The sequence below is a fragment of the Podarcis vaucheri genome, assembly GCF_965113315.1.
Source record: "Podarcis vaucheri genome assembly, chromosome: Z".
NCBI lineage: Eukaryota > Metazoa > Chordata > Lepidosauria > Squamata > Lacertidae > Podarcis > Podarcis vaucheri.
In genome coordinates this window covers 14,808,563-14,834,756 of record NC_138758.1, presented here as the reverse complement: position 1 = coordinate 14,834,756, position 26,194 = coordinate 14,808,563, and the positions used below count along the sequence as shown (strand labels likewise).

At 41.2% G+C, this 26,194-nt stretch overlaps 1 protein-coding gene across 3 annotated transcripts in view; it reads right to left on the bottom strand.

The window, feature by feature from the left end:
* Positions 1–26,194, bottom strand: part of PCDH11X (protocadherin 11 X-linked) — a 742,005-nt gene that overhangs the window by 488,917 nt on the left and 226,894 nt on the right. Inside the window, exon 5 of one of the 3 annotated variants that reach the window (XM_082207175.1) lies at positions 5,438–5,539. The exons of the other annotated variants lie outside the window; for them this stretch is intronic. Coding sequence (XP_082063301.1) covers positions 5,447–5,539 — 93 coding nt within the window. The 3' untranslated portion in view covers positions 5,438–5,446. The remainder of the gene's footprint in view (positions 1–5,437; positions 5,540–26,194) is intronic. 3 annotated transcript variants of the gene reach the window in all.

The window sequence follows — 26,194 nt, the reverse complement described above, 5'->3', positions numbered from 1 at the left end:
TGGGGTTGAGGAGGGGAAGGGAGATGTAGGTGAGGCTGGGTGGCAGCAGCAGCTGTAGCAATGGTCATCACTGCCCTCTTCCGAAGCCACCTTCTCATGGCCCTGTCAGCCACCTGCCTCAGCTGCAAGGGAAACACGGGAGAGTGGAAGCACCCACAAGGTGCCAATGGATAGAAACTGCCTCCTTTCCCCCATATATATATATATATATATATATATATATATATATATATATCACAGCGGCCAACCAATGGATATTCCACACATGCTTGTGCACGGGGCCCCACCTCAAAATGTAAACAGCATACAAGATATCAATACACAATTTAAAACTTTAGAAGTGCAAATAGCATTTCAAACAGACAGCTCATTAAAACAGCATGCAAAAAAACCCCAAACAAGTAAACTCACTCTCTATATGTGTGTAGTATTTGTGGAAGAGAAAAGCTTATTAATGTATTGGAGAGAAGGAAGGGTGCACATTCAAGGGTGCATGACAAGAGATGCGACTGCGAGCAAGAGCCAGCCAGCATGCACAGCCCCCTTCCCTCCTTGGCTCACTCCCAGCCCCTACTCCCAAGCCCTAACAGAGCTCTTATGACATACCCTCCAACATTTCTCCGATGAAAATAGAGACGTCCTATGCTAGTAGTAGTAGTAGTAGTAGTAGTAGTACCCCACCCATCTGACTGGGTTGCCCCAGCCACTCTGGGTGGCTTCCAACATATCTAAAAACACAATAAAACTATACAGGGCTGCCTTCAGCTGTTTTCTGAAGGTTGTATAGTTACTTATCTCCTTGGCTCAGGGGTCACATAACTCCACACCCTCCAGTGAAAACAGGGACGTCCTACTATACCCACCAACATTTCTACAATGAAAATACGGTGTCCTAAGGAAAAGCAGGACATTCTAGGATCAAATCAGAAACTGGGACAGCTTCTGTAAATCCTGGACTGTTCCTGGAAAATAGGGATGGGGCAGAGAGGAAAGGGAACTGAACAGAGTGAGTAAGTGCCAGGTGGCATCAGCATTCCTGGCACTTTTATAATTGAGATATACAGTTATGCACTCACTGACCATAAAAGATGAATGCCTCTAGTGCATGTTCTTAGAGTAATGTGTGAATATCCCTATTATATACATATGTAGGGCCTATACACTCACTGAATATCACATTTGAATCACTGTATGAGTGTACAGTTAAATTATCTGTGCACACAGGCCTCAGCCCTATATACCTGAAGGAGCATCTCCATCCTCAATCCTTCAAACTGAGACATTGAGGTCCAGCTCTGAGGACCTTCTGATGGTTCCCTCACTGTGAGAAGTGAAGTTATGGGGAACCAGGCAGAAGACCTTCTCTGTTTCCCACCACAAATTTAATTTCTAGAGACTTAGAGAAGGAAGCTGAACTCTGCAGGGTGGCGGTGCTAACAAATCACACCAATGAAGATCCTCAAATGCAAAACAACAACAACAAAAAAAAAACCCAACAACTCAAGATCACAAGGCATAGGCAGTGATTTGTCAGGGACAAGCATCAGAAATGCAGTGTCTCAGGTATATCAGCTCATGCAACACCTTTGAATTCTGCAATCCAAAGTTGAGAGAGGCTGCTGGTGATCAACTTTTCCAGAAACAGTATTTCTCCTACTGTCATGGGTTTCCTGTTTTTAACATATGCTGATCTGATCTCCTTAAGGTGCAATAGTAAAAAATAAATTGTTTTTAAATGATAAGTATGTTTTGCATGCAAAAGGTTCCAGGTGCAATTGCTGGCACCTCCGGTTAGGGTTGGAAAACACTCCTGTTTGAAACCCTGTATTGCTGCTGCCAATCAGCATGGATTAGAATAGGAATCTGCATTCCTGATGTTCCTGGGCTCAAGCTCAAGTGTTGCAGGCCAACAATATCAGGAAGGCAACAGATTCCCCACCCTTAATGTAGACAACACTGAGCTAGACAGACCAATGGTCTGACTTGGTATAAGGCAGCTTCCAAGGTTGGCTGGGAAAGCTGTAGTATATGCCTTTTCTTTTCTTCTTTTAAGAAAGGAAAAAAGAAATGAATCCTTGTGGGCTGTCATTTAGCAGGCAGGGAAATGATGATTTTAAAAGAACAATTCATCATTGTCCAAGCTGCAAGCATTTTCTTTAGAGTATTTGCTTTGGCCTTCATTTCATAGCACAAGTGTTTGGCTTCGGATGCCAAGCTGACATGTGAAAGCGTTTGTAAAAATGTTGTCCCCAGGCTGCTTTCCAGATTCAACTAAACCCTTGCATAATTAAACTGTCCTTTCTAATAGTGGCCACTTGTTTGATCAACATATATATGCATGCATATATATATATATATATATATATATATATATATATATATATGCAGGTTTTGGTGTCTTCGGGTGTCTTCCCGTGTAAGAGTCGGGGTGTCTGTGCGACGTTTCGACGAGGTCGCACAGACACCCCGACTCTTACACGGGAAGACACCCGAAGACACCAAAACCTGCATTCCTGTACCCGTGAAAATCTACGAAAGCAAATTATATATATATATATATATATATATATATATATATATATATATCACATACATACACTAAAACAATGTGTATCCCTCTGGGTTAGAATGCAGAAGTTGATATTATGTAATCAAGTTCTCCTGGTTTCTAATTAAACAGCCCCTTGTTTCAGACTCCAAATTTCCCTCCCTGGGATAATCTAGTAAGTTGCTGTTTAAATAAGGCAAAAGATTCTGGTCCAAAGGGTTGGCATTTGAGTGTGGCGTCCACTCTCCCTTTTTATAAGGGGTGTTTAGATTTACACAGATGGTGGTCTGAGGCGGCCTGGAAGGGCAGCAGCTGCATTGTGTGTGGGGAGTGTCCCAAATTTGGGTTGGGAAAAATTGGAGGGTGTGCCCTCCATGTTACAGTCTAAATCCATACTGGGTTGAGTGGTGGTGCTGAATACCTGTATTAAAACAACCACCACAAATCTGCCCTGAAAAGGCACACCTATGTAGCTAATGTAAAGTGTAGTCCGTTTCTTAGAAGACTGAGGTACACATATATTGTTGACTATTTAATGGTTTCCTTTATACACTGCTTTTCCTACCAAGGTACTCATGGTGTGTGTGTGTGTGTGTGTGTGTGTGTGTGTGAGAGAGAGAGAGAGAGAGAGAGAGAGAGAGAGAGAACATTGAAGTTTGAAATAATGGCCAACAGACCTGTTGCAAAAGTACTCTATAAGAGAAATGACACAAACCTGAGTCTCAGTTGTCCCCTATTCCTCCTCACCAATGACATTGTCTCACCCTAACTCACTTTCTGTCTTATTTTGCATCCCGGGGAAATGTTGGATCTCTAGAAGCTGAATTTCTATGTCAGGGCAGTGGGATGGGGTGGGGAAGAGCTGCTTCTTTTTACTCCAGTGCCACTCCATGTAAATCCATGCACATAGACACAAAATTCCAGTTTTGAAAAATGTTTGCCAAATTGGTTTGGGAGTTATGTGTGTTTTAATAACTGTGTGTGTTTTGATAAATTGTTATAGCTTCTTTAATGTACTGCAGGCAGAGAAAAGACTTCAGGAATGGGTAATGGAAGAGTGACGGGATCACAGATCAAGGCATGATTATTGCTGTGAGAAAGGGGATGCCCCTAAGAATGCCCCTGTTGTCTGTATGAAATGCTGGAGGATGTGGACAAAATGGGAAGAAAAAGGGAATGAGGGTAGAACAGCAAAATATGCAAATATAAGGTATCAACTCTTTAATGATGCCTTATGCTAAAACTGTGTAATGAACATGCTGGAAGGGTGCTTGCTAAATAGAAACAGGCCACAGCCAGGGGAAGATCTACTATGAAACTAAAGAAGCTTAAGCTTCAGGGCCCCTAATATCGGGGGGGGGGGCAGAAACTATTTTAGTCCACATTGTGTAAAACATTTGGGTCTAGTAGACCAGATTTGAATCACTCAACTCAAATTGATCATTTGTTATTGTTGTATATATTCCAACAATAGCAAAGTTGAATCAGTAACACAGATGTTGTACAGCAATTTTAAGCAAAATTGGAGTAGTTCTTTTTTAAAAATTGTGGTGATCTGTCATGGAACAACCCCACTGAAGGTCTGCCACTGGTCACAGCTGAACTTAATGGGGAAGGCATCTCTGTCTCACACCTCCCACTGCCTGCCTGATTGATTAAGCCAGATTGTTGAAGATGAAGATGGAAATGGGTGGGTAGGTTCCAGTTCCTTCCAGCTAAGGCAATGGATGGAGGCCCACTGTCTCACTTTTCTCTCTCCTGCAGACAGGTGGAATAACCATGAATGGAGACAATCCTGGTAGAGAAAGTCTCTCCCAAACAATGGAGGAGGACCCACTATATCACTGTTTATGAGGATTTCCCTGTCCCTGCATCTTAATACATGCCAGTTGAGAATACTGATTTAGATTTCAACTAGCAGCCTTGTACCGGGCATTGCTCAGGAATTATAAGAAACAAAAAAAAAAAAAAAAAAAAAAAAACAGTGCAGTTTTGAAATGTTCAGTCTGCCATATTGATTCAAAATAAATGCTTACCTAGTCCTGGGGTGGGTGGTGGTTGTTGCCCGTTGTGGCAGGCCCCAAACCCCAGGGAGCAAGGCTGGGCAAGAAGGCTGGCAGTTGAGAACCCCCAGGCCGGCCACTTGGAGTGGTGGGCTTTCCCGCCATCCAGATATTTGAATTCTGGCCGATCCGGACAGGCTGAGTGGGTAGGGCTTGGGAGTGGACCAGAGCGGAGCAGGCTTCACCCTGGTCTGCCCCTAACCTATAAAAAGACAAGCTGCACCTGATTTCAGGACTGCAGTTGGCGGAAGAACAAATCCTGCCTCCCCCCATTTAGTTATGCTGTGGGTTTTATATGCTAACTTTCCTTCCTTCCTAGGGCACTGCATTTACTGACATTGCTGTGGTTAAATAATGGTTGCCGCTTTCGGAGCTGGGAAGGAATTTCCCTGCAAACAGAGTGGCCCCACTTGCAGCTGTTGCCTTCCCCATAGCAAAAGTCACAACTTTGGTGGATAAAGCTTTGGGTGGAATCCTTTTAGTCTAACATCAGTTGGGGAGGTGAAGTGGTGCATCAACCCAATCTCAGAAGGGTGCATTCACAGGGGTACCCCATTAGAGGGTCTAGTTTGAAGTCTCTGTCAACAAGCCAAGGCGTCTGGCAGATGGCCATAGAACTTTCCCTCCCCCCAGCAGCTTGGGAGGACCATTCGTTTAGACCTGCATCTTGCAGAGGACCCATTAGTCCTAGGCTTGACCCTGTCATGTCTCAGCCCTCCACCCAAAGGTTGAGAGGGATATAGACCCAATGCCTAAGCCAAACTCTACCTACATCTGGAAATAAACTTGTAGTCATTGTTAAATCCCATAATGTTGTCTTGTTCACCTTCATAAGCTAGGCATTGCTCCCTGGGGATGGGGTGACTGTGACTGGGTCCGCAATGCTGTCCTTTTGTATCCAAACCGATGAATACCTGCTCCTTGATCTCTGGAAAAATTATGCAAAATTGGATTAAGATCAGTGCAGTTTTAAACAGTCCAGTCCACCATCTTGATTCAAAACAGTATCCAATGGTATCCAGACATAGGCAGAAACATGCCTTTTGATCTCAAATCAGCCAAATTAACAAACCATGAGCTTCCCAAAATATATAGTATATGTTCATTAAAAGGCAGGTTTCCTGTCCTGTGAAGGTGGCAGTCTCAATGCTAGGTCACAGGGGATAAATATTTACAAATATTGGGAGCATTCAAGTAAGTTTTACTCAAAGTGGGCCTTTTAAAATTAGTCATAGCCATTAATTTCAATGACCCTACAATGAGCAAACCTTTGCTGAATACCACCCATACCAACATAGCATAGCACTCAGTAGAGCTTGTGTAGAATGATTTTTCAGTGAATTTGCCCTTTTGGGGAGTAACTACCAACTTCGTATGCTTACAGCAGGAAATTACTTGACCACAAGATATTTTGGGTTAGGGCATCCTATTCTCTTTAAAAGAGAGAGAGGGAGAGATGTGGCGCTTTAAGCCAGAGTACCTAAAATTAACTTAAATTAAATTAAATTGAGTGGGTTTGTTTGTGGGGTGGGAGATGAAGCAATGCTTAGAAGATTCCATGACAATTTCAGGCTTAGTATCTGACATTATATTCAAAGACAGCTGGAGGAAAAACAGAAGCTCACTATATGAATGTATTCAGTGACCCATAAAATCTAGCAACATTCAGCACCATTTAAATTAAATTTAAACAAGCTTTTACGAGCTCCAGTTTTACCTACTTATGCAGTATGAAACTTATTGAAAAGGAAAATCGGACCAGTAAAAACAATCTGTAATACACCTGTATTTTCATCAGTATATACACCACTAGTTAAGCTTAATAAGAAAAGAGAAAGAAATCATGCAAAAGAATTTAATTCAGTTTGACAATCGAATTAATGTTACTTGTGACACTAATTTTTCTTGATTAATGCTCATACAGAGGCATTGTCATTTTTATCAAGAAGTGCATTGTTCACGGGAGTTTTGATGGCTTCATAAACACCCTTAAAGCATCCTGGTAAGTATTGAGATTAGTTATCATATTACGATATTTCATTTCTTTCAAATAATCTTATTTTAAACTACCTTTTAAAAAAAAGTGCGTGGTCAATACAATATGAATTCCATTACAGCAGAATGGAGGCAGCCATCAATAATGGAGCAAATAAATATGTATTAAGCATCTCACTTGAAAACAATGTCATTATGAACAAAATGTTGCCCTTCATGCAATTTATTCTAGTCATCCGTATTAATAGAATCAACATTCCTGTCAAGATGAATAGTAAAGTTAATGTTTGCTGCACTGGGGAGTTAATTTATTGCTGTCATTCATGCAGATAACAAAGTCAACATTAATTTTAGGTGTCTATAGGTGTCAACACAAGTTCCAATTCTAAAAATAGCACCACATAGCTAACAAAGTCGCTTCTCACCCACAATCAATAGTGAGTTTTGTAGCCTAGATTAGCCAGTCAAAGCTTGAATCGCGGCAGCCTTTGGCCTGCATACTTAGTCTTTCATGGGTGAGCCACTCAAGGCCTAAGGAGGACAAGAGGCATGCCAATGCCCCAAGCGGTCCAGAAATACTTCCAGGCCTTGCATTGACCTTTGGACAATAGCCTAACTTTGGCCTCACCTGCTCAGTTGGATGGTATTCAATTGCTCAGTTGGATGGTATTCAACTGACTTTCACTCAAAGTAGACCCATTGAAATGAACAGCTCTAACTTAATACAGGGGTACCTCAGGTTACATACGCTTCACGTTACATATGCTTCAGGTTACAGACTCTGCTAACCCAGAAAGTACCTCAGGTTAAAAACTTTGCTTGAGGATGAGAACAGAAATCGTGCGGCAGCAGCATGGCGGCCGTGGGAGGCCCCATTAGCTAAAGTGGTGCTTCAGGTTAAGAACAGTTTCAGGTTAAGAAGGGACCTCCACAATGAATTAAGTTCTTAACCCGAGGTACTACTGTAATGCCAATGACTTGAAAACCTTTCCCTCCCTCCCTCCCTCCCTCCCTCCCTCCCTTCCTTCCTTCCTTCCTTTTTAGCAATCCTAAGCAGTCAACAAAAATGGTGCTACATAAATACCTTATGTGTACAGTGGATTTAGCAGTGTAAAATTAGGCTTGTGCCAAAGCAACATTCCACAGAAGTTGATTTTCCCATCTTGGTGTTTTGATGTTCTGGGATTGGAAGTAGTGCAACTATCTTGTGGCATTTGGTGCTTTTCTAGTTATGGATGCCAGGGTGTCTTCTGGGTCTCTTTCTCTTCACAGCTTTCACCAAAATCCAGGCAAAGTGGCATGATGTTAGCTGAAACAGCACATGCCCTGATTGGCTGAGTACTTTTGAGGGAGTTTTTATGCTTAGTTGTATGCTTAGTTGAATGCCTCCATATTATGTACATGGCTGAGAGTAAGAGAAACAAAACCTATTTTCTTTTTCCTCAAATAATACACTGGATCTTTGTTGTTGGAATTCTTTTCTCTCTGAATTATGTCTGTTATTTAGGTGATTGTGTAAAACTATGTATGTTCTATGTTACAGTTCTCTTTTTAAAGGAATCCCCTTTTGCAAAGGCCTTTCCAGTTGAAGTCCTATTTAAATATACAAACCCTTATGAAGTGAAAGGAACTGGGACCTTGAAATTGCCCATCAACAGGTCACACCTGGATGTACAGCACATGGAACAAACACGTTGTTCGCTTGGTCTCAGTCTCCTCCATGATGGTGAGATCTATTGCATTTCAGTTTCCAGATTTGCGTCTTTACATAGAAATTAGTATGTGCATGTTATGCAAATCCATGACCCATGATGTTGCCTTCCTTTCCCCACACTGAAGAAGGAGAGTGCTAACATTCTCCTTGCCACTTTGGAGGCCATTTTTGAAACATAGTGCAGATTCACACCATGCATTTGAAAAAACATCCAGCACAAATTTAAAGTACATTACTTCCCCCAGAGAATCTCGAGAGCTGCAGTTTTCCCCTCACAGAACCACAGTTCCCAGTACCCATAACAAACTACAGTTCCCAGGATTCCCTGGGGGAAGAAATGTGCATGGCTATGGATCTGCTTTTAAGCACATGGTCGATGCTTATCTTGCATTCACTCAGTGTCAGGGCCATGAAGGAAAAGATGGATCTGTTGAAATAATCAGATATTCTGACTTTATTTAAATAGGTAGACTCTCCTCATTTCATCTAACAATGTTGTTAATTAGTTTTTCATCCTATGGGCATGTGTTCTCCTGAATTCCACACCATTTCACAGTGCTACTGCCAAGATGTATGTGTGTCAAAAAATTCTCCCCCCTCTACTTTAAACCTACAATTACCATCTTGCCACATTCTCAATAGCAGGAAATCCAATTACTTTTTTCTTTAAATGAATATATAAAGAAAGCAGGAATGGAAAGGGAGGGGGAAACCTCAGCAAGTGGTAAATTATTCATATTGTCATACAATCCTAAATGCTCTGGTACAACTGACGGCCTCCATTTTAATCGTGATGCAAGGCTGCTTCCCTGATTTGAAGCAATAAATAAAAGTGCACATTCTTGTACTGGTGCAGACAGTACAATCATAGGGCAGTCATGATTTTTCTTTCTTTCTCTGCAAAACATATAGCGTAGATAGATACAGGAAATGCCATCTCTGCACTCCTTCGGATGTTATTCCAGAGACAAAAATAAAACAAAATAGTAAAATCCTATAGCATTTTTGCAGAGCATCATGCATACTATCAAAAGAGCTGTATATCCTAGACTGGAATTATAAAAGCTGACAGACATTGGGTTGCCTAAGACCACTCTTCTAATTTTGTGAGCTAGGATTTGAGCCACAGATTTAAACCCCCAAGTTCATGCTCTGATATGCTAAATTCTGCCTCCAGCTGATGGCAGCATGTGTTTATATGTTGGTGAGACCCTAGTAGGCCATCTGTTCCAACCCACTGGTTCATGCAGGAAATCCAGATCTAGAACATTTCCAACATAGACTACCTGACCTTGCTTGAAGACCTCCAGTGAGGAACAGCCCAAACTATTGATCCTCAACGTGACCCACAACTAGGTTGAAGCTTGATCTAAGGTGGGTTGCAACAGCAGCACTACCTCCATATAAATAAAGGGTAATGTGTTAAAAGGTGGGTCCTCCAGATACATGTTTGGGTTGAAGGTGGATCTGTGTCTGAAAAGGTTTAAAATTGATGCTATCACATTTAAATCCTGTGGTCCATGAAGGAGTCCAGGGGGCTATAGGAATATTTGAATCTCCTCTCCAAGGGGCAGAAAGAGGTGTCAAATATTGGGGCAGGAGATTTGACATCTGATGTCCCCTCTCTGCCACCACAAAAACATATGTGATGCTCGCCACATGGCTCTGACACAGATAAGGCCCAAAAAGGTGCGTGTGATGGGTTGCATGAAGGAACCATAACCTTCTGAATTGCTATCCTTCTGCTTTAGGAAAAGAACCATGTGAGCAGATACTGTACTGTACCCAATCCCCATTATTCACAATAGGGGGTAATCACTAAAGGAGAAAAAGAGAGACATGATGGAGGGGCTCCTCACTTCCACTTGGCCAGCATGCTGTCAGTTCTCTCCCCACCCCCTTTTAGGACTGCAGATCAGTGGCGTAGCGTGGGGGTGCAGGGGGGGGCCGGCCGCACCGGGCGCAACATCTGGGGGTTAGGGTTAGAGGGCGCAAATCCACGGGTTAGGGGGCGCAAAATACTTGCCTTGCCCCGGGTGCTGACAACCCACGCTACGCCACTGCTGCAGATTTACTATTTTAGAATCCAAATATTCAAATAAAATCTAGCGTCTTATAATTGAGGCCTAATGGATTTGACCTATTCCATGACAGTCCTTTAGGTGTTTTAAAGAGTATGATCATACTTCCTAACCAAACCCACACCCAAGCTTTCTCTTCTCTTGGCTAAACATACCCACTTTCTGCACAAAATTTGTTTCCAGACTGTGGGCCATTTTCACTGCCCTTCTCTGTACCTGTTCCAACATTGTCTTCATCATTATTAAAGTGTAGCATCCTGAACTGTATGCAATATTCCAGATGAGAACTGACCAGTACAGAATAAAGTGTTATTAAATATATGTTTACAAATTGTACCAGGAGTTGTTGTTTTATAAAGAAGATCTTAACCAATCAATGTCTAAGTAACTGAGTTTCCAAACCAACAATCTTTTGGTATTGTTATCCGGGGAATAGTTAAAGGTAAAGGTAAAGGTACCCCTGACAGTTAAGTCTAGTCACGAATGACTCTGGGATTGTGGTGCTCATCTCGCTTTACAGGCCGAGGGAGCTGGCATTTGTCCGTTTCCGCGGACAGTTTTTCTGGGTCACGCGGCCAACATGACTAAGCCGCTTCTGGTGGAGCCAGAGCAGCACACAGAAATGCTGTTTACCTTCTTGCCGGAGTGGTACCTATTTATCTACTTGCACTTTTTGGCGTGCTTTTGAACTGCTAGGTTGGCAGGAGCTGGGACTGAGCAATGGGAGCTCACCCTGTCGTTAGGCCTTGAACCGCCGACCTTCTGATCAGCAAGTCCAAGCAGTGCAGTGGTTTAAACCACAGCAGCACCCGCCATGTTCATCTAGATATTATTGGACTCCAACTCCCACTGCTCTTATCCATTGGCCATGCTGACTGGAGGTGATCAGAGCTAGATTCCTTGGAAGGAAACATGTTATCCACAGCAGTAGTGTAAACAATGAAGTTATCTAGACAGAATGGAGGGGAAATGCCTGATTCATAGTTAAAAGCAAAGGAAGCCTGGTTAAGTGCAGAGCAAAGTAACTGGTGAAATGTTACAGCACTTTGAAAGCCAAAAATCAAACAATCTTCAAAGTAGGCCAGCCTTAGGTGAGATGAAGCAGAACAAATCCTGAATTCTAAGAGATGGCGAAGTTGTAGGTAGAAATTGTAATATTCACTAGGAACCATGAAATGTTGCCTAAAGCAGGCACACTGAGACTATCTCAAGCATGAATAACATAGAAACACACACCTTGACATTTAAAAATATGTTATCTTGACATTGTAGCAGTAGAAAAGACACTGCTTTAAGGACACTGGGTATTTAACTCCCGAAATAGCTATTTCAAGGAAGGCATAAAGCAAGTAATTTTTTTTAGTTAAAAACAAACCCCTCCACATCCAATCTTCCATTTTGACCTTATGTCAAGATGAGCTCCTTAGTGTCAACAGTGCCTATTATATAAAAACTACGTGCACCCTTCACTTGGTTACATATTTAAAAATATTGACATGTTTTGGAGAGCATGGTATTTTTCAGCTGTTCATTGTGGGGGGCAGAGAAGGAGCAGAAATCTATTTTTCAAATTGTTTAAGTTATAGATGGCAGGAGTTTAAATTGCATGGACAAATTTATAATGATGGTGGTTTAAGAGTATCTCTGGTTTGAATCTCACATTCACTGTGAACTCACTAAGTAACCATTTTTTCTCAACCTCAGTCAAGCCTTCTGTAGTAAAGGGGATAATGATATTGACTTACCCTGCAGCCAGTGGCATGTAATGAAATTTTTCATAGAGGAACAGTTAGGGCCAGAGGCACCAGCTTGTAAGGGCAATGGGGGGGGGGACATCATGTGTGTGAGCATCATTACTCCTTCCCTAAGTTGGGCAGAAGCTTCCTGGGCTTTGGGAAGCAGGGATTAGGTGTCTGACAGAATATTTCAGCCCTCTCCAAAGTGAGGCGGGCTTTCGGAAGGTGGCGAGAGGGTTATTGGACCCTTTAGGGGGCTAGCTTAGTCATCGAAGTCCAGCGACCACACACCACTGCCTGCAATGTTATTGTAAAGATTACAATGGAATGCATGTAAAGTGCTTTGAATACTTGAAAGTGTTACACTGGTACCTCGGGTTACATATGCTTCAGGTTACAGACGCCGCTAACGCAGAAATAGTACCTCGGGTTAAGAACTTTGCTTCAGGATGAGAGCAGAAATCGCACGGCGGTGTGCGGCAGCAGCGGGAGGCCCCATTAGCTAAAGTGGTGCTTCAGGTTAAGAACAGTTTCAGGTTAAGAAGGGACCTCTGGAACGAATTAAGTACGTAACCATAGGTAACCATAGGTACGTACTGTGTGCAAATGCCAGTTGTTGTTCTTAAGAGCTGAATATGTGACTTTTCATGGAACAGATTCACACATATGCAGTACTGGGGCATGGAAGAGTCTCCTCCTCTCAGCAGCTTTCTGCTGTCTCTGAAGCACCACTGCCAGTTTCACCATCCAGGTAAGTAGAATTGAAGAGGGGAATCAGTATGCAAAGGAGTGGTATAGGCACTCCAGTTAACTCCTGATTTTGAGGGGAAAGATCTTCTGAACTCTGGTCCTATCCAATAAAAATGGGTAGGGTGGTGGTGGTGCATTTGAAAAATTAATGACATTTTCTTTTAAAACACCTGTACCTACAGCAACTTTGGGTGGGATTGAGGAGATGTAAACCAACAAAGTCTGTTTCTATAATCAGTGGAATATGCTAAGAGCTTCATCTTCTACAAGTATTATTTTTAAGGCCTGCTAAACTTTTGGAGAAAGCACCTAATTAATTGCTGCTAAAGCCTGCTAAATGCTTAGCCCCAATGAATATCAAATGTTAATTATTTAAGAGATTTATGTGATTAACAATGTAAAGTTAACTTTGAAGCTTAACATAATACACAACTTCAGGCCCCTATGGCTTCCAACAGCTTTTCCTGTGTTGCAATTTTGATTACAAAAATCTCTTTTTAATATGGTCTCTCTACACAAGCATTATTGACCACACACACGCATGCACACGCACAGAAATAGCCTTGCCACAGCAACAGTGAGATGGTATGCAAAGATGAATATCTAAAGTGGATATCTAAAGTCCTTGTTTGACATTATGCTTATGGTTAAGGAAGCACGTAAAGGGATGCAGTAATCATAAGGGCTCCCTGTGCATCTTAAGACGCCTGGACAAGTGAGCCAATGTGGTGTAGCGGTTGGAGTGTTGGATTAGGACCTGGGAGACCAAAATTCAAATCCCCATTTGGCCATGAAGCCGAGTCACTGCCTCTAGACCTAATCTATCTCACAGGGTTGTTGGGGGGGGGTTAAGGGAGATGGGGGAGAACCAGGCCCATCACCTTGAGCTCCTTGGAGTAAAAGGTGGGGTTTAAATGCGATGAATAAAATAAATAAGAATGAATAATACATGAATGAATGTAGAGTCCCTACAAATTCTAGAACCATTATTTTATTCATTTTATTTCATCCATTGCATTTACACTCCACCTTTTATGAGAAGGCACATGTGAAGTTTTGTATACACTATTTGGTTTGAGAACTTGTTTTGGAGAAATGCCCATTTTGAAAGATAGCCTTCACATATTGTTTCAGAAAATGCCTTAAAATGCAAACTGAAGCAAATTTATCCCGTTACTATTCAGAAGCCAGTCCTGCTGAAACGAAGTTGGGGTAACACAATAGACCACTTTGCCCCCCCCCCCAGCCTTGGTCGTCAAATTAAAAGGACAGCAATCAGGCTCAAAATCCCCTGAAATTTAAGCTGTTGCACTTACTAAACAAAGGCAGCAAACACGCAGAATCAGCTGAAAGAGATTGAATTGTACCTGTAAGTGTAGCAAACAAAAAGCCCCTTGAGCAGTCTATTGTAGCAGGTAAGCCATTACACCTACTTGCATATCTAAAATCACGCACAAGGAGATACTGCAGCCTTGTAAGCCAACATAGTTCAATTTCTTTTCATTTCATCTCAATAAAAGCTTTTTATGTGAATATTCATTCCTATTGCTCTGCTTCTGATCAACTAGCATAAAGCTTTCTGTAAAGTTTCACAGGCTTCCACTTGTCAGATAATATTAGTAGCACCTGCGCAATACTATCTTACTGGCTTGAAAATTAACAGTATTGGAGCAATTGGGGTGCAGGGGACGGGTTGGGGGAATTCCCTCTCTATGTATATGTAAGTTGCTCATCTGTAGTAGGGCATATAAAGTAAATGTAAAAGAATAGGCTTGCTTCTTTATAATGCTAAAATGAAGCACAATCATAGGAATACATTTGCAGGTGGAGTGAGGGGCCTTTAAAACAAAACCTTAAGGCAGCAAAAGAATACAAATAAAAATTCAAAAATAATATGTGCACTGCATCTAGGAATGGGCAAACAAGTTACTTTTAGTTTCTCTCAGCTCCTTAATTGCTCCATTCTTAACTTTGGTTCTCCATCAGTTTGGTCTATTTTTCCTTTTGCAAACTCATCAGCATTTTAGTGCTAATTTCTCCTAATACACACCTTTTTAATATGCAAAATTTGCAAAACAATCCCCCCTAATATGTTTTTGTATGGCACTTTCATTAATGTATGAATTTATATGCACACTTCACCCTAGTATGTGCATTTGTTTACACATTACTAGCTTGGATAGTTCTATCACAAAATTCAGATAACTGAATTTCTAAGCATGGCTGTGTTTCAGTTCATGTACTGCTTTGAAAAGGGAGAATTTGGAAGATTCTCCTTAAAATATTAACTGGTTCAAATTTATCTCCCATCTCTACTCACACGTTTTGTGATAACTCAAGTTATTATGATGTTGGTGAGGGAAGGCAGTTTACTGCATGGCCATGCCTACTACCTCCAACATGGAAATCAACCAAGTTTTCCATCGACTGAAAAATGATGTAGACCAACATTCCATGATGTTGACCAATATCCCAATCAGACACATCCTGTAGCTTCCCAGTACCTGCCATTGATCAGTATTCCGCCTGCAAACATGGTTTTTAGCCATTGATAGAACTGCCATCTGAAGATCTGTGTAATCTTTTTTTTAAAAAAACAACAACAACACCCTGAAATATACACATGTATGCTTTGAATGCAATAGCTGTAGCCTCCATGGCTGGCCCTGAATACAGTGTGCTAGTGTAAATACAACCAGCTGACACTGTGCGCTAGTATGGAAATTTAAGTACCACCATATTTACTCACATAAGGTTTGGGGATTTTAAAAAAAGCTTTGGGCCTCCAGGGCTCTAAAATGAAAATGGAATTAATCACAGTTTATAACATAAAACTTCATACATTATTTCTTTTTGCCATCTGTCTAACATTGTTTCCCCCTTTAACCAACCTGCTAGTGATTAATTCTCCCAGGAACTTCAGATCTCAGGATCGTGATTAGTATTGCCACAAAAGAGCCATATATTGCGAGACTATAGACAACATAGATGTTACAGCCAAGTGCCATGGGAGTGATATACAATGTAGCTGCTGCACACACAAGCTATTTCTATGACAAATTTGATTTTAATCATTCTCTAGCTCAGCAAGTGTCAAAGGAAGACCTTGTAAAACCATTGAATGAAGCATGGACTCACTTGACAATACTGAGCTATAGGACAGGGATAACCAATGTGTTGTCTTCCACATGTTTCTGGACTACAGTTCCCATAAACCTTGGCCATTTTCGACACTGGCTACTGCTGATGGGAGCTGTCCAAAACAATGTGAGGAGCACCATGTTTACACTTGCTATAAAAACAAAACGGATATCATATCACTGGGGGATCATCACAAAGCAGCCTTGAGTCATTTCTACTGAATTGGTGATGGTCACATCTAGCTCATGCAGCTGTCTTATAGCAGAAACACCACAGCTACCTGTTTGTGTGAATTGGATTTCACTTTCTTTCTCACAGGCTAGAAACCAAGTTGAAAGTAATGACCATTATAGCCCAAATCAGTGGGCAGTGAAAATCCAACGAAATGCTTCAACCTCATTGTTGATGTCATGTAAAATCAGCCTGTCCCTCTAAAATATAACAGCTGACCTGTTGCTGGCATGGCCTTAGGTAGGGTACAGGAGCTTGGCTTTAAGACAGTTTCTCTCCCAACTTTGCTGCACCTTCCCTTTACCAAGTGTGGGTTTCTTCCAGTCACTGGTCTTCTAGGGCTGAGTAGGGTGGGGGGTATTGGGGTGGGAATTCCTGATCTTGGTCACTCTTTCTTCACCTGCTGTTGGATACAAGTGCAGTTGGCATACAGGATTGGTGTGGCATAATTGCCAGTTTGGCATGAAGTTTGGACAGGAGGGGAAAGGGAAAGTAGGTATATAGAGGCATTGTTTAGTTAAGGACACATTTCAGGGATCTGCCCATGCAATATGCCTTCAGGTGCCTTGTAGGTCTGACATTCACATCTTGGGAGAATGCTGGGCAGCTCTGCCTGGGTGTTCATATTGGGTTCATACCCAAGGCTCACCTAGCAAGGAGGGAATATTTTCCTCCTCATCCTTAGCTTGGGAGCCACTCTTGTGGCTGTTCATATGTCCAGGAGTCTGGAGAGATGCTTCCTTCCAGAGCGAGTGAAAATCCTCAGCTGCCTGAGCTATTGGAATCTGGTTGATTGGTTTGCAGTTCCTGCAATATGGTTTGCAGATACTCCATTATCACACTTTCTTGTTTCAGGAGTCTTCTTTCTGAATGTGGGGGGCAAAGTCAGTTTGATGCATCTTTAAAGCAACCCTACCTAATTTGCAGACCCTGGAACAATACATGAGCCAAAATGATGCTGTCCCACCCCCGTGTGTACAAAAATTCAAATATTAGGCGAAAATGTTCATTAAAAGGGATATATTTGTGAAAAGAACAAACATGTATTGTATTGGGGGGTGGGGAGACTGTTTAACCAATGTTTTAATGCTTGACTGAAAAGGGTTTTGGTTTTTAAACTGGTGGGGGTTTTGTGTTTTTCTTTTGGTTTGGTTTGGTTTTTAAAACTGATGCTCCTCATTTTTAATTAAGTTTTAAAAATTGCTTTTAGTGCACTATGAATTTGATTTTTATGCATGTATTGCTTCAAACATAATTGTGGAAAAGTATTTTCAGAGAGTATACCATATTTTTAAATTATATTGGCAAGGGGAGTGGATGAGAAATTTCTGTCTGTTAATCCAACTGAATAGATGTTCCGAGAGTCTGACCCATGTAAGAGAGACGGGTTATATTGACATTTAGCAACATAAGTGCATAGATTTGGCATGCTGATTCCTCTGGAAGATGTTTGATAACCCATTAGTGTGATCAGTACTAAGTGCACAGAAACTACAACATGGCATGGAGAGCCATTTACAACATCTGCAGAGGGCAAGACACAAATACACTGTTGGTCGAATAATGCACACATGATGCAGCTTGCTTGTTGTTTTCCACGGAAGCAAATTAAGCAAAAGAATGGAATATAATTATAAGTGCTCCAATCCATGTAAACCACAAATATGTTACCGGTCCAAAAGTCAACTGGTATATTTATGTGAAATAAATTCAATGCTTACAAAACACAATATGTCTGAAGCGATGAAAAGGAAGGCGAAGGCTATTCACTGCTATTTAACTTTATTTATAGACACATTGTGTTTGTACAAAAACTGAGCCACCAGTTTCTACTATTCACTTATTTTGTCAAACTTGTTTGTGTCTCAGTATTGTGTGTGTCTCCCTCCTCTCATGCCCTCTCACGTCTCTGTCTCTGTTGGGCTCCTAAGGCTGGGGGCATCCTCTTCCCAGGCCCCTGGGGGGGCATGAGGAGGCACCTCTCTTTGGGGTGGGATGAGGTGTCTCAAAGACCAGAGGCAGTGAAAGAAGCTCCTTGGAGGATTCCGAAGAGGGGAGAGAAAAGGAGCCTGAGAGAACACTCCACAAGGGAGGGTGTTTGAAAAAGGACGGGGGGGCTGCTGACTCTGCAGGCAAGGGGTGGCATACCTGGGCTTCTGAGCTTGAAGTGTCTTTCCCCAGAGAAGAGCCACAGGACAAATGTAGTTGGTCAAGGGAGTCATGAACTCAAAAAGGCTGAAAACCTCTGAGCTAACCCATTGGATGATGTAGATTGATTGCTGTAGAGGCTGGCTTTTCAGGGCACCGGAGCACTGTCCCAACAATCTTACTTACCAATCAAGTAAGCAGAACTGGCTAAGAGTAGGGGAGAGGATGTAAAAAACAACAACTAGAAATAGTTGGCTCAGCTGGTTGTTGGTTCTTGATCCACCAATCTTGGTCTCTCTGCCTTCTGCCCTATCAGTCCCAATGGGCACCAACCACCAGTGCTTGACTGATTTTTTATACAGCTAAATCTGAGCATTTTTGTTATTGTGAGAATATTCACATTATTATGTGGGTAGAATACAAAATAGGAGTAGAACATTGAATCTTATGCAAAAGTTTGTTTCAACAACTCTAACCTGAAAGCAGCAATACCTTTCCAAATCTATAGACTATTGTTTTGAGAAAGTGGAGCTGCAAAAGAAAAAAAAAGACTTTCAAAGAGCATGATTTTTCTTTCTCACTGCCTGCTTTCCTCCACCCTTACTCCAGTTGTACTGCATTTGCTAAAACAGTCCAATTGGTCAGTTGTCTTCCAGGGATCATTTTTCCCCAAAAAACCAATTCCCCAAGCTAGACAAGTGGCCTTAATGAAATGTAACTCAATAGACTGGGAGATAAAGGTCATATTTGCATGAGAAAATAAAGTTAGGTGAGGAAAAATGATCTGATATAGACAAATAAGTGACAAGACTGACTCCCTATAGCATTGGGAAGTACTGAGAACAGAGGAAAGCCCTTTTGTAGCATTTACCGACAAGACGGGCACACTACAGATAATTGAATTAACAATGTTGTTTAAATCATGTTGCTCTTTTCCATTGCCTTTGTGATAAAGGCTGTATCTGCCAGCAATTTCATTTGAAACCAGGATGGTTATGGATTAAACAATGTATATTGATTGGAGTTATTATTACACTCAGTTCAATGGAACAGAATATTCACTAGAATGTAACCAGAAGCATTTTATTTGTTTACTTATTTTTAAAAGGGATTAAATATGCAAAGAAATTTGAGAGAAGCCAGAAAGTTTCAAACAAGAGTAGTAACATTTTCAGCAAGTAGGTAGCAATCCCATAATTTAGTCGTGCATACTAATCTGCTTATTTTACCTATATTTTACTAATAAATATTCTGTTTTCTGTACATTGTTTATTATTATTAAACAGGTTATAACATTACTTAAAAACAAACAAACAAATAATAAACAAACAAACAAGGGGGTTCACATGTTCCTAATTCTCTCACATGACCTAGCCATGATTCTTATTTGTTTTCTCTTTGCAATCCACCATGTTGCCTTTCTCTGGTGACCCTGTTTGCAACAATGTCCTTCTTGTTGTTGGCACCCATCTGCCTCGAGAGACAAAGGACTACAGCTCGGGGGATAAAGTCAAACCATGAAGTGACCTTTCTGAGGTACAAGCCTGGGCAGTGTATATGGAGGTCATGGACTGCCCAGGTGCCCTAAACTTTCCCTAAATTATCTCCTACTGAAGGACCTTTGTATCTAATGAGTGTAAAAGAATAGGGAAAACTTGCTGTTCAACAAAACCTTGGCTAAACACCTGCCACCAACTTTACAATCATTTTGGCCCCAGGTAAAAATATTTTTATTTGCCTAGGTTTAGAAGCCACTGTAATGATACTGCTGTTAAGAGTTACTCAGTCCAGGCTTGTGTGTGTTTGCGTGTTTTACTGAAATTATGTATTGTTTTTAACACATTCTGATCATGTTTTATTGTATTACATGTATTGTAGATTGCACTGAGACTCTTAACTTTAAAGCGATATAATGTTGTATTCCTACTCAGAGTAGACCCGTTGAGATTAATAGGCATGACTGATTTCAGTCCATTAATTTCAACGGATCTCCTTTGAGTAGGATATAATCAGATAGAGCCTATAGACTATACACACACACACACACACACACACACACAAACACACACACAAACACAAACACACAAACATATAGTGATATTTAAGTGTAAGAAATCATATCAAAATGCATTTGCAAATAAGTATTTTGAGAGAAAGCACATTTAGAACAGTGTGTTTCAAGAGATGATACATTTAAAGATTATTTTTTTTTTAAAGGCAGATAAATACAGAAATAGAATGGATCAAACATAATGGTGAACATATGTGAAACTGACAGGGACTGGAAAGAGATCGATGTGCCCACCCCTAGCATGAAGAAACAGAGAGAGGGCTAATCAGAAAAGCAAGAATAACAAGAGATTAATCTCCCTGCAAGTGTCTTCTGTCCATATTTGTTTCAGGCTTGCATGGATAGAACATAAAAACTATGATAAGCAGTTGGATATCCCCTTGTGAAATAATATCCAAATTGAGCTACACTAATAAAAAATAATATTCTCATTCTTTGGTTTCAAATTAACTTCCTTTTCCCTTGAAGAAACTCTTCTTTTTTATGGGCATGTTACCAGCAGTATGCCGTATTCACAGCAAACAATTCACTATCCTAGACACAAGAATGTTCCAAAATGCAAAAGAAAATTAGGCTGCTGGCACTCATGAAAGGACTGCCAGTTATTTAATCTGCCAGATAACAATGGGAAAATCCAGTCATGTTAATGAGAAAAATCCTAAACCAGAAAGATTGTTCTTACTGTTCCAAAGGGGGAGGAGGGGGGAAAGGTAATACCTATAGAGTTGGATAGATATTAGAATTATTTCTGTGATCCTCTTATCTCTCATCCTGCATATGGGCTATTTAATGAAAAATAAAATAATAATAAAAAATATCTTCTCTAGACTAAAGCCATACAAAAAATTGGAACAACTTCTTAGGAAAAGAAAACTTTAACATACGTAAGAAATAAATGTTCTTATGATGGTGAATGCAAACAATTCCAACTTAGAAACTGTCCCTAATCTACCTGGTCTCAGCTCTCTACTTCACCCGGATACAGTTTTAAAATTGTTAAGTAACTTTGAAAAATCAGTAATTATTAACATTTATGAAAAACTGCAGATGATTAGAACAAATTGTATTAAGCTTCACTTATTATCTGGTGCTACTCCAAAGCCTGTCATTTTATTCAGGCCTTTACATCCTGATGAAGAATATCCGGTAGGTAATTTTTTCATGCCAGTAGATTGTGTGTGATGTTTTTAAATGATGAGGACCACCACTACATAATGACCTTTGAGGGACAGCTTGTGGAAATGTTGGTGGTGTGAGTCATCACGCTCTCTGGAGTCTATTTCACTGGGTGGGTGTATGCATTTTGTCTCTAGCGTGGAATCATGATGTGCAAAAGTAAAATGAGGCAATGCTTTCTAAAAACAGGGGAGCTGATGATGGAACTAGTGAATATCCTCTTCTATCTCAAAGGAACATACGGTCATACCTTGGATCGCAAACACCTTGTGAGTCGAATATTTTGGCTCCCGAACGCCACGAACCTGTAAGTGAGTGTTCCGGTTTGCGAACGTTCTTTGGAACCTGAATGTCTGGTGGGGTTTCCGTGGCTTCCAATTGGCTGCAGGAACTTCCAGAAGCCACACCTTGGTTTCTGAACATTTTTGAAGTTGAACAGACTTCCAGAACAGATTCCATTCGACTTCTGAGGTACTGCTGTACAGTAGGATGCAGTGATCACTTTCTAAGCAGGGTTCTGTACACTTCTTCCAGCCACTAGGACTTCACATTTTCACTTCACCTCTACACAAATGCACTACTTCCCCTCTACTGATATGATAAGCTTATGTGCATCGCTGACCTGTGTGCAGAATGCAGCATCAAATAGTTTTGTACCAGGGCTCCGGAATTGAGAACAGATGTCCATTTAGACCAGGGATGGGGAACATGTGGCCTTTCACTTGTTCTACTCCAACTCACATCAGCCCCAGCCAACATCTCCAGTGATCAGGGGTGATGGGACTTAAGGTCCAACAACATCTAGAAGGCCACATTTTCCAACCCAGATTTAGACTAACATGCTAAGTTTTAGTGTTTTAGTATTAAATACCAGTTGTTGAAAACAAGCTTTTGTCCCTGAAAAATTGAGGGCTTCTGTTTTTCTTTTTTTGTTCACTAATTCTTTCTCTATGACTCCAAATGAATGTGTATTTTCCTTCCCAAATGTCTATCTTTTGACACATCCTGCATCTCTGGAAATGCATGAATGTACACACAGAGAGACACTTTTTGGGGGGAGGTAATTAGCATAAATTTCAAACTACCCCCTCTTGCCCCCTTTTTAATTTCTGATGTTCATAAGATTGTGCATCTTACATTGCATTCATAATTAGCTTACAGATCTGCTTCTTGTGAGATTGGTCATCATTTTTTTTAATAAATAATTTTTATTAAAGAGTTTCTCTCTTTAAAAAGTACATGCATTGTCTCTTTCTTCAAGATGTGTTTTCCACGGATCTGTTACACTTGTTGTGAGACATTGGTGTTATATGCAGTATAGGGTTGTGAAGAGGGGGAGTGGGGGAGGGGGGTGGGATGGTAAAGCTTATATTCTTTTATGTAGTGTATGTGTGTGGGGTGTGGGTGTCAGTGTCACTTGGGTAGGTTCTCTTTCTATTCACTTGTTATCTTTCCTTGGTGGTAAGAGAGGTTGGAGTGGCCTGGGGTGTGATTGATTGTCTTTGGTTGGCTGCAGTGGGATTTGTTTTTGCCGGGGGGGGGGTTGTTGGGTTAAGTTAACCATATTGAATCATATGCTGTCGGTGGGTTCATGTTCTTGTCTTGTTGGGCTTTGTATGTGATAAAGGGAAGCCATACTGGAGTGAAGGTGTCCTCTTTTATTTCTCCCCATGTCAGTTTCAGTCTATTGGTTAGCTTTTCTAGTAAGGTGGTTTCCCATACTACTTTATACCAGTGTTCCATGTTTATTCCTGATAGGTCCCTCCAGTGTCTGTCTATGATGTTTCTGGCTCCTGAGAGTAGGTGGGTTATGAGCTCCTTATAGTGTGAGTGGGCATTGCTATCATGGAAGTTGTTCAGTAGGGCCAGTTCTGGGGTGACTTCTAGTACCTGTTTAGTCATTTTGCTTATTTATTGCATGACTGTTGTCCAGAAGAGTTGGGTTTGGGGGCATTCCCAACACATGTGAAGGTATGTGCCTGTGGAGGTGCAGCCTCTCCAGCATTTTGGTGAGGTTCACTGATATGGATTTAAAGGGAGGTTTAGACCCATTCTAGTCTATTGGTGGGTTAATTTCATAGTCTATGTCGTCCTCCCATTTATTTATTTTATTAATACGTCAAGGGGGTTTGTGGAGCTTTGGAGCAGTGTTTTGTATATTGTGGATACCATCCCCTTGCCATGTCCTGTTGTTGTTGGGAGAAGCTTTTTGAAAGTGGTCAAGGGCCTAGAGGCTGTTGGTTTTACTATTGGATTGTTTAAGATTGCCCCTCAAATAAACATGATTTCCTTCCTCAAACCTACTTCCAAATATAGCAGTAAGGAACATTATCCTAGTTATATTAAATTTATGCATTGTACGAGCCTAACAACAGTTTTTGCCAAGTCCCTGATGTCCCTTTTTGAACATTTCTGTTTCATTTTGGGGAAACGAGATATGTTTGTATCACAGAAGCCCAGTCCCTCAAGTTGTCACATGCTATCCTCTGGAGGGAATCAAATTTGATTGATGTAGTCTATTGCCCTTAAGGTGCAAGCTTCTAGGAAACCTGTGGGAATGCTTCTTCTGAATTCCATTGAGGATGTAGAGCTATCAATCCTTCCTGTGAATACATTGCTTATGGCAGAAATTGTAATCATCTATTTTAGATGGGGGAAAGGTACCAGAATGTTGTTTAAACTTAAAAATAACCACAACCACAGAGACTTAGTCATATTTAACATTTGTTATAATAACCATAGCGATCTTTCCAGCTTTTCAGTTAGGCCATTGCCATGTCAGCAAAATCTCCCATCTTAGAATCCTAACAAGAGAAAGAAGATGGTAACAAAAGACTGGCTGAGGCCCCATGTCACTTAGAAGGGCCTCACACTGGCCTGTAACATCTTACTGTTTTTCTTGCTGGGGTGGTGGGCAGTCATTTCAGTGTTGGGCAGGCGGGAATATGTAACACTTTGATCCATGGATATATAGTCCCTGTTGGATTCTAGGATGGTGGCATGTGTTATTATTGTTGCCGATGCTGCAATTGTGGCAGCAGAGTGGGGAAGCTGATGGGATTTGTGTTGGGGGCACATTGGAGAGACAATGCTGAAGGGGCTGAGGCTGTTACTGGCTCTGACTGGTAGACTCTTATCGTATTATTAGGTTTCTGTTACATCAGATGCAGCTATCACTTTGACAGGTAACTGTACTCAGCTATAACTTGCCATTTGTAATTATTTAATTTGTATGGTAATTGGGCTGTTTCTAAGGCAGGGCACATAGTAAGAAATTCAATGATGTTCCCTCACTGTGAGAAGCGAAGTTACAGGGGACCAGGCAGAGGGCTTTCTTGGTAGTGGCACCCTCCGTGTGGAATGCCCTCCCTTCAGATGTCAAGGAGATAAAGAATTACGCAACTTTTAGAAAACATCTGAAGGCAGCCCTGTATCAGCAGATTTTTAATGCTTGATTAATTAATGCATGATGTTTTTATTGTGTTTTTAAATATGCTGTAAGCTGCCTAGAGTGGTTGGGGAAACCCAGCCAGATGGGTGGGGTATAAACAATAAAATTGTTGTTACTGTTGTTGTTGTTGTTACTTGCTCATTATCACATTTGAACATTGCTTGGAATACCCCACAGCAGCATTCACACAGAACTGTTATGGGGAACCCATGGCCCTCTAAGATGTTGTCGGACTCCAACCAGCCTTGGACAGAATGAGTTGATGGGTATTGTAGTCCAGCAATATTGGGAAAAGCCACAGGTTCCCAATACCTACCACAGAGTCTCTATTTTATGTGGGGAGTGTTCACATAAGCTGTTTCATCCACCCAGCCACCCACCCCGCCATCGCCATCGTTTTGGAGGAACTTGGGACTCTACATGTCCGACTTTCCAAATAATGGCTGCACTTTCTTTGTTTATTTGTTTATTTATTCATTAGATATTTAAGAACCCACATTTTAGCCCAAAGGCTCCCAGAGCAGTCTACAGAATTACAACAGTAATAACAATAAAATTAAGTCATGAAGTTGGAACAGTATAAAAACCAAGAGTGAAAACGAAAAGATGCAAAAAGCCTTGAATGCCTGAGCAAAATAAAAAAGGCTACAATGCTAGAACTTAGTAAATGGGCTTCTGTATTCATCTGCCAGCAAGAGCGGTTGTTCAACTCTTGCTCCCACAACCCCAGCCAGCACGGCCAGTGCTCAGAAATGATGGGGGTTGAAATCCAGCTACATCTAGAGGGCACCAAGCTAGCTACCCTTACTTTCGTGAATTTTCTCTATGCACTATAAATACATTTCGAAGAGCCATAGGTGGTTTTCCCCACCTGCTGTGGCAACTGCAAAACTGTGACAACATGTGAAATTCCGCTATTACAGGCATTGTGCATCACATTTCAGCTTTCCCCAACCTGTTGTTCACTTGATGATTTGGATCTCATTCATGCCAACCCCAGCCAGCATACAGTTCACCAACAAAGGGTGGTAGTATCAGATGGCAGGGTTTAGCAACAGCAATCACTTGACTTCTGGTCACCTGTGTTGC